General features: G+C 42.6%; 1 protein-coding gene across 2 annotated transcripts in view; it reads right to left on the bottom strand.

Annotated features, from left to right (window-relative positions):
• RDX (radixin) overlaps nt 1-14,661 on the bottom strand; it is a 100,213-nt gene that overhangs the window by 23,690 nt on the left and 61,862 nt on the right. For both annotated transcript variants that reach the window (XM_050928005.1, XM_050928012.1), the window contains exons 5-8: nt 10,490-10,764; nt 5,065-5,148; nt 4,460-4,606; nt 2,802-2,898 (exon numbers count right to left, since the gene is read on the bottom strand). In XM_050928005.1, the coding sequence (XP_050783962.1) occupies nt 2,802-2,898; nt 4,460-4,606; nt 5,065-5,148; nt 10,490-10,764 (603 nt within the window). The remainder of the gene's footprint in view (nt 1-2,801; nt 2,899-4,459; nt 4,607-5,064; nt 5,149-10,489; nt 10,765-14,661) is intronic.

Here is a 14,661-nt window from a genome sequence, read left to right as displayed (position 1 = left end):
CCTTTTACTATTGGTTTTGATTCCCTTTGCAAGTTCCAGTTCAATGCGGCTTTTAGCCTTCCTCACGTTATCCCTACATGTTCTGACCTCAGCAAGGTAGCTTTCTTTACTGATCCTGCCTTCCTTCCACTCCCTGTAAGCTTTCTGCTTTTGTCTAATCCCCTCTCTGAGTTGCTTGCTCATCCAGTTTGGCCTGCAACTCCTGCCCATGGTTCTTTTCCCCTTTCTCGGGATGCAGGCTTCCGACAGTCTCCGCAGCTGTGACTTAAAGTAATTCCAGGCCTCCTCCACATTTAAATCCACTAATTCCTCCGTCCAATCCACTTCCCTAACTAATTTCCTTAACTCTTTAAAATTAGCCCTCGAGAAGTCAAAAACCCTAATCGCAGATCTACATTTGTTTATCCTTCCATCTAGTTTGAACTGAATCAGCTCATGATCACTCGAACCAAGGTTGTCCCCTACCACCATTTCTTCTACGAGGTCCTCACTGCTCACCAACACCAAGTCTAAAATGGCATCCCCTCTCGTACGTGCTTCAACTACTTGATGAAGAAATCCATCCGCTATCACATCCAGAAAAATCTGACCCCTATTATTTGAGCAAGTACTCGTCCTCCAGTCTATATCCGGGAAGTTGAAGTCCCCCATAATCACACATTTCCCCTTTGTGTTTACTTCATTAAAGACATTAAAGAGGTCTCTATCCATATCCCAATCCGATCCCGGCGGTCTGTAGCACACCCCAAGCACTATCTCAGGGGAAGCTCTAGTTGCTTTTTTACCCAGCGTGATTTTTGCCCAGACGGACTCCGTCTTATCCATTCCATCGCATCTTATTTCGCTACATTTAATTTCATCATTGATGTACAAGGCTACTCCCCCACCTTTGCCTTTCTTCCTGTCTTTTCTGAACAGCACATAGCCTTCAATACCCGTGCTCCAGTCATGAGTACTATTCCACCAGGTTTCGGTAATCCCTATAATATCTGGCTTCACTTCCCGCATGAGTAACTCCAGTTCCTCCATCTTGTTACCTAGGCTCCTCGCATTAGTGTACAAACCTTTTAATTTTCGGCGTTTGGCGTCAGTGACATTCTTTCCCCCGTCGTGCACAAACTGTCTGCCACCAGCATCACCCGTTACTCTGGTTTCTACTCCACTATTCCTCCTTGGATCAAATCTTGGGGCCGCAAGGGTATCCCCACTCACTTTGTTTACTTCCCTCTCCAGGTTATGTTCTGGCATGGAGATCTCCCGAACATTTCCCAACCATCTCCCCCAACTTTCTAGTTTAAAGCCCTCTTGATGAGGTCGGCGAGCCTCCATCCTAGAATCCTATTTCCCTCCTTGCTGAGATGAAGTCCATCCTGAGCAAACAGTCGTCTATCCGTAAATGCGTCCCAGTGACCGTACATCCCAAAGCCCTCTTTATAACACCACTCCCTGAGCCATCTGTTGATCGCCATAATCTTGTCCCTCCTTCGTCGCCCCGCTCTAGGAACCGGCAGAATCCCACTGAAGATCACCTGAGCCTCGATGTCTTTAAGCCTCTTCCCCAGTCTGAAATAGTCCTCCTTGATACAGTCCAGTGAGTAACTAGCAGTATCGTTCATTCCCACATGAAGGATAATCAACGGATTTTTTCCCGCTCCTGCTAAGATCGTATTCAGGCTCAAGTCCACATCCTGTATCTTAGCCCCCGGCAGACAGCACACTCTTCTGTTCTCCCGATCCGGTCTAGTTACAGGCCTGTCTACTCTTCTCAGTAGAGAGTCTCCAATCACGTAGACTTGCCTTTTCCTGGTGACAATGCGATTCTCCGGTCTATCCCCCACAGCAGCTGGCCGTGATTCCTCCTGATTTGTATTTGACCTCACAATCCTCCTAGGGCTCGTACTTGATGTTGCCTCCACTGACTGCTCCCCTCCATCTGCAGGACTAGCTGCTTGCCTCTTCTTCCTTGCCGTTACTCCTTCAGCAGCCCGCTGTGTTCCATCTTCATTTCCCAACTCAGCAAACCTATTCCTGAGTTCTATTTGTCCATCGCTGGCCCGTCTTATCCTCTGTCTGGTTCTCCTAGTGACATGCTTCCACCGTCCACTTTCCTCACCCAGCAGTCCCTCCTCAGAGTCCTTAGGTCCTGCTCTTGTCCGCTCGCCTGAGCTTGTCCCCTGTGCCTCATCATGTCTGTGTTCCATCATCTGCTCAAATCCCCTTCTAAACTCAGCCAGAGTTTCCACTTGCATCTCCAGTCCCCTTACCTTTTCCTCCAGCAGCTCGATCAGACGACACTTCATGCAGATGAAACTCCTTTCAGGTGCTCCCTCTAGGACCATATACATGCCGCAGCTGCCGCACCCAGTCATCCTCAGTGTGTCTGCACCTGCTGCCTCTGCCTCCATCGTGGCGCTGCAACTCTGTGCCTGGCAATCCACACCTCACACCGCACCGCAGGCCACCGACAAGCGCAGGGCTGCCTCTTCCCTGGTCTGCCTTCCCGGTTCCTCTGCCTTGGTCTCCCCTGCAACCTCCCCCTGGAAACTCCCACTGAAACTCCCCTGTTAGCCGCTCTGTTCGCCGCCTCCTGTGCCGCTGCAGCTGACTGTGCCGCTGCCTGAGTGCCTGGCTCCTTATATAGGACCCCTAATCAGGTAAGCCCCGCCCCCAACTCAGGGCTCAGCCTCGCTCTCAGCACACAGCCCCTAGCAGCCTGCACACACACTCACTCACACACACACAAACACCACAAACTACAAATCCTCATACCTAAAGAAAAATATCCCACAGACTTTACTTACAGGGGCCTTTTTGTCAATTGGTTTTATGACAAACTTTTTGTCGTTAAATGAGATGTTTCTGATTTCACTCCAAGGGAAACCAATCTTGGGTGTCAACCTTCGAAAAAGAAAACAAAACCAAAAAAGCTATTTTTTAATCAAAGGCACAAATATACGTATTTCCACCAAATATTTAAATCCATCTTTATTAACTTTGTATTGTTTTTTCAGTCACCCTTTATATATTATGGTTACATTACCAACTAGTTAATGAAGGAATGATAAATAGTTAACAGATGTTTAAATTAATGTTTAATTGTTACAGATAGTTATACAGCGTAGGGAGTCAAAAGTTGCCTTATAACTAACTATAGCACCTTCTACTCACATGCTCATATCCTTCAATCTTTAACACATACTATTTGTGTTATAAGCCTGGTACAAAAATCAATAATTTATTGATCCTTTATAAACAATTAGAAGTACACTTTTTATAAAATGAGTGACTGTTTTCACAAAAGAAACACTCAAAAGTCTGTCACTATAACAAAGACAGAAGTTAAATCACCTTCCTTAAGTAATTTTGCATTTTGATTAAAGTTAGCTGTGCAATTTGAGTTGCTACACTGATTCCCATAACTCAATCTAAACTTCATCCCCTGCATTGTTTTCAGTTAAACTTTCGGATATAATTGTTACCAGAAATAGTTGGAACATGTTGTGCATTACATTACACCAATGATGAATATTTTTCTCAATTGGACTAGAAGTCTTTTCCATTTATATTACCAGTATCACAATTACAAACACTAGCAGCAGTTAGCAAATGAAGATGTATTTCAGAACATCAGAAAGGGGTATTTCTTTCTATTTCAACACCCTAAATGAATATTTCCTCCAACTCTTAGAAGCTACAATGCCATCTAATGGCAATATAGGTTTGCCAGGGAAACTCTCAGGAACTACATTTATTAGTTTGAAGGCATGTATTTTGAATGTAGATGGTATTGGCTATCTGATGCTGAGTTCACAATGTTCAAGTTAGAAAATTCATGACGACTTTGTTTGCTAGTATTGTGATCCTTAAGAGTTATTTTATTATATATTCTTTCCATATCTGAAGTGATGGGGAAGAGAACAAAGGAGAAATGGGTGGACAGAAAGCTTTTCTGACCTCCTAAACAAAACAAGAAGTTTCAATCTATTAACAGTTTTCTTTGAAGAATAAAAAAATTACACTCTGTACCAGCGCAGCTTTGTTCTATAAGCTGTGCTTCTAATTGCAGCTATTACAAATAAAATGTTTCCTATTTTAAAAGAGTTCTTCCACTTCTGCCATACTAATACGATATGGTCATTGTTCTTACTCTCACTGAAGCCAAGAGTGGGAAGCCCAGAGAGCATCCATACAAAGAAAACTTTGTAAGCCACATCTTCAAAATGTGGAAGTCCAAACTGAAACCCACAAAATGGGAGTAAATTCCCCTTTAGTTGGAGAGGAATTCAAAAACCTCCACAAGAGAACTCTTCTTCCAATTTTCTTTCTCGTGTTATTTAGTCTGCAACATATTTGGGACAAAATTGTCTCTTATTACATGTATGTACACTGCCTAGCACAACAGGGTCCTAATCTCTGTTCGGACACTATTATTATAATACACATAATAAAAACAACTTACTTGTCATCGTGCTCATAAATATTCAGACCCAAAGCATCAACACCTAGCCACAATTCAGTCCCCTTTTTATTCTTTATTTCAAAGTAGTTGACTCCATACATTTCCAGATCTTGTGCAATCTTGAGGTATTCCATCACAGAATCTTCCCTGATGAGAGAAAATAGCGGAACTAAGACAAATGAAAAATAAATGATGTACATGAGTGGAGAAACTAAAGAATGCCTAAATTTGACACTTCAAGTTAATAATTTTATTTAATTCCTCTTGAGGAATTCATCTGGAATTCTATCCGGGTACTTATACAGCTGCCATCACCATAGTATCAAGTTTCTCACAATCATTAAATTTTATCTTCAAACACCACTGTGAGCTAGGGAAGCATTACATCCATTTTACAGATGGGGAATGGAGGCACAGGGTAGATAACTAACTTGCCCAACATCACACACCCAAGTCTACTGCCCTATCCACTAGGCCATCCTTCCTGTCTAACCTAGATGGGGGGGGGGGAAAGGAGGGAGTGTTAAACAAAGCCAAAATAATTTGAAATAACCCCCCCACACACACAAAAATTAAGCTACAAGGGACAATTTCTGCATAATTACCTTAACATCCCTCTGTGTTCTTCATGCCAGTTCTGTATTCTTTCTTCCCACTGTTCTTTTGTCAGTTTGTGCTGTTCTAGAACACTGTCAATAAAAGAGGCTGCTATGAAATTAAACTGACAAATTACACAAATAAGTACACAATACCATAAAATACACAAATAAGTTCAGGTATAGAGCTTATAACAAATACATAATAATATTTATGCCAAATAAAAAAATTGAACAGATTCAGGGTAAAATATTTAACTGGCATTTTCATTAATAAACACTTTATAAAATTTGATTTTCAAAGTACTCCAAGAGGTCTAAATGCGTGAAATAAATCACTAGAGGGAAAAAAAACCACTGCAGTTTCAGTTTTAACAATAGTTTTTAAACTTTCACTGTGACACAAGCCAATACCTACCCAAACACATTCATACATAATTTTAATTCATAGCTTCAGCAATTTAAATCTGTAGGATAACAATACTATGTTTGAAAACGAACCATACAAAATACAGAATCACAGAAAACTTTCCAACTCTTGTAGCATGAATTAAAGAACTTCTATACACCCACAAATACACCCAAACTTTTCAGTTTATTCCTAGAACTAAACCAACAGTTCTGCGGTTAGTGGGCAGAGAATGTGGGGCTACTTGCAAAAGAAACAAGAATAGGTTTCAGGATTTAAACTAATAATGTCACAAGCAGTTTTTAAAACATAAGGTTTGCTCATGTTAGCTATAGCCAGGGACATGTGTTTCAACCTGTTAGAACGTATCAGAATAGTACAGCAACATGACCTGGTATAGCAGCACAAGAAACCAAGTGCACAATATAAGGAACTGTTTGTTTATATTAGTTAGTTACTAAGATTAAAAATTGTTTGTATGTCTTCTCAAAGTTAAACTATGGAAAGTTTTCTCTCACTTTTAGTCCACGTAGCTAACTTTTTTTTTAACATTCCCGTAGAAACTGTTTTAAAGGGTGACTGGTCAGACAAGGGAGTGCAGAAGTGATCTTACTTAAGAGATCAGCTCAACTGGAGTTCCAGCTCTTCCTTATTGTTGACAAAAGTAACATTTACTACCTTTTCCCCCCCATTTCTAGCACCATTCAATAATGGGTGAGTGAACTGGATTCTGTTTTGCCTCATACACCAATAATTTAATTCATACAATACAATTCAAGGACAGACCCTTGCTGGTGACAATACAGAAGTTAGAATAAAACAGAACTTGACCACAATACCCAGGGCAGAGTTTCCAGTGCTGGCTGTTAAAAAGTACATCTGAACTTAAGACAAACAGGATGCCTGAATTCTAAATTAAGCATATTTCAGCAGGAGCTCACCTACAGACAAAACTGATACCAAACAATCCAATTACCAGAGTTTTTTTTTTTAAAGTACCATACTTTAAAGTCTGAGTAGTAAGCTTGTCCAAGCTATACTCTTGTACAAAATAAACTTTAACATACTTAAACTTGCTTTTCTTTTTGAGAAAGGTTTTAAATATTAGAATATTTAAAATGGTCAGATAAGTATGTGCTGAGACTCCTAGGGACTCTTGAAATACATACACACCAGGTCTCTATTGTGCAAGGCACCACACACACACATGCACGCAGGTGCGCGCACAAACACAAAAAAGCTCTGCCCCAAACAGCTTTCAATTTAAGTAACAGATCTTTACTACAGTGTGCTCCAGTCGTGGCCATTCTTATTATGCTTGAAAGACACTTTCTGTTAAGTTTCTGGTTTTTACATGCTGACATAAACACTAGAATTTCATGTTTAGGTCACAAGGTTTCCATCACAGTGATCTCTTCCCCAAAATAAATTTGTTTGTAAAAATTAAAGCAAAATCCAGCCAGCTGATTTTGAATTATGGGAAACTGAAAGCAACTTTAGCTACTTAAAAGAGATCCTTTTACTTCTTCAGGGGAAAAATATGATTTGGAAAATAGGAGCATTTGAAAACTTAATTCTGGGCATGTACAATATATTTTATTAGGTCAAGAGAAACAACTGGATGCATTGTGCACACACCTATTTAAGCATACACTTTTAAAATCTATTTAAGATGGCAGCAGTCTGATATTTTTACTTACTGTCTCTCAACATACAACCTCCAGCTCTCCAACAACCTTCTTATCCCTACCCTTTCAAAATGTAAGTGGGGCACACATAGGCAGTAGGTTGTTTTCTTTTGCCCTTTAAAATTATCTGAAACCATAAATGGTTTATATAGCTTAAGAGTCTAAAAAGTACAGGGAGACAAGCTGTCCCTTGTCATTGTCTTTAAGTCTGGCCTTGAACTTAACACAAAATCTGGAGAAACCCATTATAGTACATACAGAGAAGAAGCATGAAATTCCTTGACTGTGCCAATCTGGCCAAAAATATCCTAGGTAATCACTGAAATCTTGCAAGTGAGCAGTCCTAGTAGCTCCATATTTTCTAGGTTGAAACTACTATTTATTAAGAACAGAAAGCCTAAAATTAGACAGACACGCTTGGTTTCGTTTCACAGGCCCATTTGGCATTGCCCTCTCATACCATACTTTCGTTGCTTGCTTTAACACAATTTAAAGTTTCCACAAACTTTAATAGCAGAATTCATGTAAATATCATTTGAAACTGGCTGCTCAAGAGAACAAAGCGGGCAGAGTAGAGGGATATTGAGAAACATACGTACCCATGACAATGTCACACAAACATGTAACTAAAAATAAACCCTGGCTTGTTTGTTGATTAGCCAACTGAACTCAGATTTTTATTCACCTTACAGCTTGTAGCACTCTCCTGTCCTCCAATTTGGTGGCATGAACAGGAACATTACCTCCAAGTACACACTTGTTTACTGCACTGTTTTAGGTAGAAGTAGTAAGAATCTGCATGTGCTACACACACACACAAAGAGCATTAACATAACTGTATATTATAGTTATGGGCATTCATGTTCTAATACTTTTTGATTGCTAATATGTACAGGAAAACACAATGCTATAGTCATGCTCAGAAACCATATTATAATCTCAATCTTAACAGGCACTAAATTTTTAGGTAGGATACCAGGAGAAGAACATCTCTTTTTTTAGATTGTTAAACTTTGTCTAGCCTCGTGTTTTTATGAGAAAGCTTTTAGATTTCGTTGGAAAAATATGTTTTTATATAAGTGTTAAGTAACTTCACGTAATTTACAAAAAAGGGGAAGTAGTACCAGAATAAATCAAAAATTTCAAGACGTAAAATAAATGTGAAATAAGGAAGAGAGTCAGGCAAATTGATTTTTTCAGTTCACTGGTAGTTCTGAAAAATGAGAACAAGTATTCTGTTCAGCTCAAACAATCAAAAAAAACTGTGGAACATTTTGATGAATCAAAAACATCTGTTTTGAGGAGACTGAAACATTGTCATTCTGAATAACTACGAGTTGCCACTATGAATTACTCCTGAGGTCATTCTGCGCCAAAAAAAAAAAATTGCACACAATATTTTAATATTCTGCAAACTTTGTCAAATGTGGAAGCTCCACCATGGCATTGGGGAGCACAGGCCACACAGAGGTAGGAGATCACTGTGCAGCTCTCCCCCAGGACATGGACTCAGCTGTGAGGCTGCACCCAACCCTGACACAGCGCAAGGACCAGGCCTGCCCCTCTGTGACAGGTGCACCAGGTATGGGCAGGCAGGCTCAGCAAGGCAGGATGCAAGTGTGGAGGGGCTTAGTGTGGGGGGATCCAGGTGTGGGTTGAGAGGGTTCTATGTGGGGCAATCTAGGCACAGGCAGCTCAGTGGGGGATCCAGGTGTGGGGGAGATCCGGATGCACAGGAGCTTGTTGGGAGGTTCTGGGTGCAACAGTAATGGGACTCTGCATAGGAGTCCAGGTGAAAGTGGTTGGGGCTCAGGGAGGGGTGGAGTACAGATACTGGGGGAGTGGGGAAGGGATCCAGGTGGCTCGTCAGGGTGGTCTAGGTGCAGGGGGAGTGAGGCTTATCAGGAGGGAGTTCTGAATGTAGGGGAATGAGGCTCGGTAGGACAGTCTGGGTATGAGGGGGGTCAGGCAGATGGGGAGCAGCTCCCTGTACAGGGATCCCTCCCCCTGCAGCTGAGGAGCGATGGGTGCAGAAAGTGGGGGGTGGAGGGAAGGGAAGTTTGCAGAGCATCCTGTAGCAGGGGGAGAAATCTGGGGGTGGGTCTGACTCGCTCCAGATGCCATGCAGGGAAAGAGGAAATCCCATCCTCCCCAGCCCAGCCAGGACTAGCAGCTGAGCCCAGCGCAAAAGGTAAGAGCCACCAGCTGGGTCTTCCCCAGTCCCACGCTGTGCCCCACAGTGATTTGCCTCTCTGTTAGCTGCTCTGGGTACCCAAAACATACTTCTGGGGAGGGTTGCCTGACTGCTCTTGTGGCTTCCTTTTGCTTCCCTCTCAGAAAATCATTTTTCTGAGGGGAAGCAAAGAAATCTGTGAGACACACAAATTCTGTGCATGCAAAGAATTCCCCCTGGAGTATATGAACAATAATACATAGTTACTGGGCTAGGGAAAGGGTCAGAATATCTGTAGGCTGATGGTTAAGGCACTCACCTAAGATGGGGGAGAAGTTCACATCGCTGCTTCAAGAACTACTCAATTATTTTTAGAAAGTGAAGCAGCTTCAACAGGAGAGGCAGAGAGACCAACGCTAGCAAATTCCATAGCTCAGTGGCTAGAGCACTCTCCTACAATGTAGGAGACCCAAGTTCACATCCCTTCTCCACATCAGGCAGAGGAGGGATACAGGTCTCCTACATCCCAGGTGAGTGCCCTAACATTGGGCTAAAAGTTATAAGGTGGACATCACCATCATTTTCTGAATGGTGTCTAGTCCCCTCTCAACATTTTTTGGCACATTCATATCAAATTCACTAGTAGTTTCAGGTCTACCAAAACTTATTATTTTGGCAAATAAACTATTCAAAATATTTTGCCCAGCTCTATTAAGGAATCCACACTAATTAACGAACTGGATGGTTCCAATATTTATTCACAGAAGGCATTGATTTCAGAGAAGAGGTAGGAATGTGCATTATATACCATTTTAATATTAACTCATTGGGAACAGAGAGGAAGTTGCTTGACTAAATATGTGCAATTACCTTAAGACAGAGCTAAAGAGTTACAGAAAATTCAGTTCTCACGAGGACTGTACAGTTCTGATGCCTACTCTTCACTACTCAAAGCCCAAATGATCTCCTCCTTTACTCCTAAATTTCACCAATGAAACAAACACTCACTTCAGAGAACCGCCACCACCATATGGCTTAACATTAAAGAGAAGATCAATTATAATATTGAAGAAACAGATACTCAGATTTAAAAGCTAAGAACATTTTTATTAGCACGTTTACAATTCTGCAGCATCCATATAGCAGCTGCAGTTTCCCACTTACCGCTGGGGGAGAAGTCTGTCATTGGCCAAGTAGCCTAGTTTATGAATCTCCTTATTGTAATCTCCATACTTGGCTTGGACAGCATAGGAAGCCAGTAGAACTGCAGTTTCTGGTGGACAATAGATTTCATCATTTAAAATGGCTTCTTTGACTTGCAGGAAGAACAGTCTCTGAGTAATTTCCTGAATTAACTCCTCAGATACATCCTCAGGAAAAAACTTAGCCCTGAACTTAAACTGTAGAGGATTTTCTTTCCTTACATCTTGCTGTGTTACCTGCAAATATAAATTAAAGACTTTAAAGGAGCTCTATATAGTGTTTAGTGTATTTACTTCAGTAGCAATCAATTAACTGGCAATAACACAGAGTAATCCAACTCTTCCTGGTAATCCAATTAGCAGCAATGACTAAGGCTCCCAGAAGTCATGGATTCTGTGACTTTCCATGACCTTTGTGACTTCTGCAGCAACCCATGCGGCTGGCCCAGGAGCCACCTGAGCAGCTCAGGCAACCCGATGGCAGTCGCACTGGCTGCTGCTGGGGCAGTCTCGGGGCCCCCCTCCAGCCCGCAGTAGCAGAAGTTTGGGGGTGGGAGGGCTCAGTGGTGGGGATTCGGGTGCAGGGCGGTGCTTACCTGATGGGGCTCCCCGGAAGGGTGACAGGAACTCCACTCCCTCAGCTCCTATCTCCACGTGGTGCCTCCACCCGCAAACACCACCCCCGCAGCTCCCACTGGCCGTGGTTCCCAGCAAATGGGAGCAGCAGAACCAGGGCTTGGGATGGAGCAGAGGTAGCACATGGAGCTAGGAGCTGGAGGCCGCCGCTTCCCAGGAGCCGTGTAGGGAACCTGCCCCAGTCCAGGCAACCCCTCCTCCCAGCACCCGTGTTCTCCCCCGAATACCCATGGCACCCCCCGAGCCATACCCCCCCACTCCCCAAGTTTTAGTCAGAGGTATATAATAAAAGTCATGGACAGGTCACGGGCCGTGAATTTTTGTTTTCTGCCCGTGACCTGTCCATGACTTTTACTAAAAATACCCGTGACTAAAATGTAGCCGTAGCAATGACTTGTGAGTCACAGCACTATGAATAATTTACACTTAATTAGGCAAACATGACAGCTTTCAAAGACTACTCAAGGCCTCATTAAATTTACTGGAGGCTCGTGGTAATTTTAGTTTCTCACCATGATTTTTTTTTCAAATTATCATTTTTACAACGTATATAAAACAAAACCTACAGAAGTCACAGAAAAGTAATGGACTTGGCTGTACTGCAATTTCAAGAGACAGGTTCCCTTCAGCTAGAAGAGGTTACTCACCCTGTGCAGTGACTGAGGTTCTTCAAGATGCATGCCTCTGTGGGTGCTCCACTTCAGGTGTTGGTGCATCCCTGTGCATTTGATCGGAGAATTTCAGCAGCAGTGCCTGTCCAGGTCACACATGTGCGGTCTCCATCTCGCGGCAACCTGACCCCCACAGTTCCTTCTCTACTGTAGAGCCGGAATTTGAACTCCAAAGTAGAGGGGAGGAGGGCAGATAGTGGAGCACCCACAGGGGGACACATCTCAAAGAACCTCAGTTACCGCACAGGGTGAGTAACCTTCTCTTCTTCGAGTGATGTCCCTATGGGTGCTCAACTTCAGGTGACTGTAGAGCAGTGCCCCACGTTGGATGGAAGGGGCTTCAGAGTTGCATGAGTGAGTGTAGACAGCACTGTTAGCTCTAGCAGTGCATTCAATCTTGAGCGCTGAGTGACTGCATAGTGTTTAGAGCATTTGGTAGTGGAGACAAACAGCCTTGGAGACTTTCTGAAAGGCTTAGTTCTACTGAGGTAGAACTCTAGTGAGAGTCTAATGCCCTGGGTATATAGTCCTGAGTCCTATGTGATCTTGTGAGGTTTGGGAAATTATACAGGGGTGGATTGGTTGATTTATGTGGAAGGATAAAGATATTTTAGATATAAATCTCAGATGTGGTCTTAGGGTGACCTTGTCTTTGGAAAAAAAATGGTAGAAGGTGGGTGAGCCATTAGAGCCCCTAACTCACCCACATGGCAGGCTGATGTAATGGGTACTAAAAATGCTACCTTCATTGACAGATGTATCAGATAGCATGTCTCTAAGGGTTTGAATGGGTCCCCAGTGAGGCAGCATTATACCAGGTTTAAGTCCCACGGCAATGTGGGTGCGCGTACTTCAGGGTAAACATTCTGTATGCCCATAAGAAAGCGTTTGGTAATCAAGTGCACAACAATGACATGCCATCAATCTTGTGATGGAAGGTGTTAATAGCTGCAAGATGGACTTTGATCAAACTAGTGGATAGTTCCAAGTTTTTTAACTTCAAGATGTAGTCCAATATCGAGAGCAGAGGTGTGGAAATTGACTTGCTTGACTTGGCACCACATAGCGAACCTCATCCATTTTTGAAGGTAAGTCTGGTATATGGCTGACCTCCTACCGTTTGGAACAGGTTAAACAAGTATTACTGAACAGGCTAGTTTGTAATGATGGAACCATGTAGGAGTCATGCCTTCAAGTGAAGTATTTCCAGGTTCTGATGGTGGACCTGCCAATCATTCTTCAATAGAAGGTCCGGCTGGAGTGTGCGTGGTGCATATAGTGCCACCTGCAGCAGGAAAGAGTACCTAATCTGTCTGGGACATGCTGGGGCTATCACTATGACTTTCGCTTTGTCCATTCATATCTTGTTTACTACCCTCAATAATATGGTATCAATGGGATCACATACAGAAATGGCACTTCTCATTTGAGGAGGAATGCATCCCCCAGTGACTAGGGTCCCAGAACTGCTCTCGAGCAGAACTGTGGGCACTTGTGGATCTGCAATGTTGCAAAGAGGTGGACTGATAGGGGTCCCCACTGTTGAAATATGTTCTGCAGGACCATGTCGTTTAGTTCCCATTTGTGATTGTGAGAAAATTCCCTGCTTAATGTAGCCACTCTAATGTTCTGACAGCCTGGCAGGTAGGAAGCTGAGAAATTGATATTGTGTCAGATACACCAATTCCACAGTTACATGCCTTTGATGCACAGGGAGTGGGATCAGGCTCCTCCCTGTCGATTTATATAAAACATGCAAGCAATCTTGTCAGTCTTTACTCACATAGTCTTGTTTCTTATCAATGGCAGGAAGTGGAAGCACACATTGCGAACTGCGTGGAGTTCTAATAGATTTATGTGTAACTATTATTTTGGAGGGAGAACACGTGTCCTGAATTTTATGGTGTTGCAGATGAATTCCCCAGCCTATCAAGGAGTGAGTATCATAGAGGATGGATCCCAAGGAGAAGGTAGTTAATGACATTGAGGTCAATGGTAACTGGGACAAAATATATCATGGTTTTACAAAAGGCAGATCATGCCAAACCAACCTGATCTCCTTCTTTCAGATGGTAACAGATTTTTTTAGATAAGGAAACACAGTGGATCTAATTTACCTTGATTTCAGTAAGGCATTTGATACGGTTCCACATAGGGAATTATTAGTTAAATTGGAAAAGATGGGAGGATCAATATGAAAATTGAAAGGTGGTTAAGGAACTGGTTCAAGGGGAGACAACAACGGGTCATACTGAAAGGTAAACCGTCAGGCTGGAGGGAGGTTATTAGTGGAGTTCCTCAGGGATCAGTTTTGGGACCAATCTTTTCATTACTGACTTTGGCACAAAAAGTGGGAGTGTGCTAATAAAGTTTGTGGATGACACAAAGCTGGGAGGTATTGCTAATACAGAGAAGGACTGGGATATCACACAGGAAGATCTGGATGACCTTGTAAACTGGAGTAATAGTAATAGGACGAAATTTAATAGTGAAAAGTGTAAGGTCATGCATTTAGGAATTAATATGATTTTTTTTGTAATAAGATGGGGACTCATCAGTCAGAAATAACAGAGGAGGAGAAGGACCTCGGAGTATTGGTCGATCACAGGATGACCATGTGCCGTCAATGTGATATGTCCGTGAAAAAAGCTAATGTGGTCTTGGGATGCATTAGACAAGGTATTTCCAGCAGAGATAAGGAGGTGTTAGTACCGTTATACAAAGCACTGGTGAGACCTCATCTGGAATACTGTGTGCAGTTCTGGTCTCCCATGTTTAAGAAGGATGAATTCAAACTGGAACAGGTACAGAGAAGGGCTACTAGGAT

The sequence above is a fragment of the Gopherus flavomarginatus genome, chromosome 1 (assembly GCF_025201925.1).
Source record: "Gopherus flavomarginatus isolate rGopFla2 chromosome 1, rGopFla2.mat.asm, whole genome shotgun sequence".
Taxonomy (NCBI): Eukaryota; Metazoa; Chordata; order Testudines; family Testudinidae; genus Gopherus; species Gopherus flavomarginatus.
This window is presented reverse-complemented; position numbering and strand designations above follow the sequence as displayed.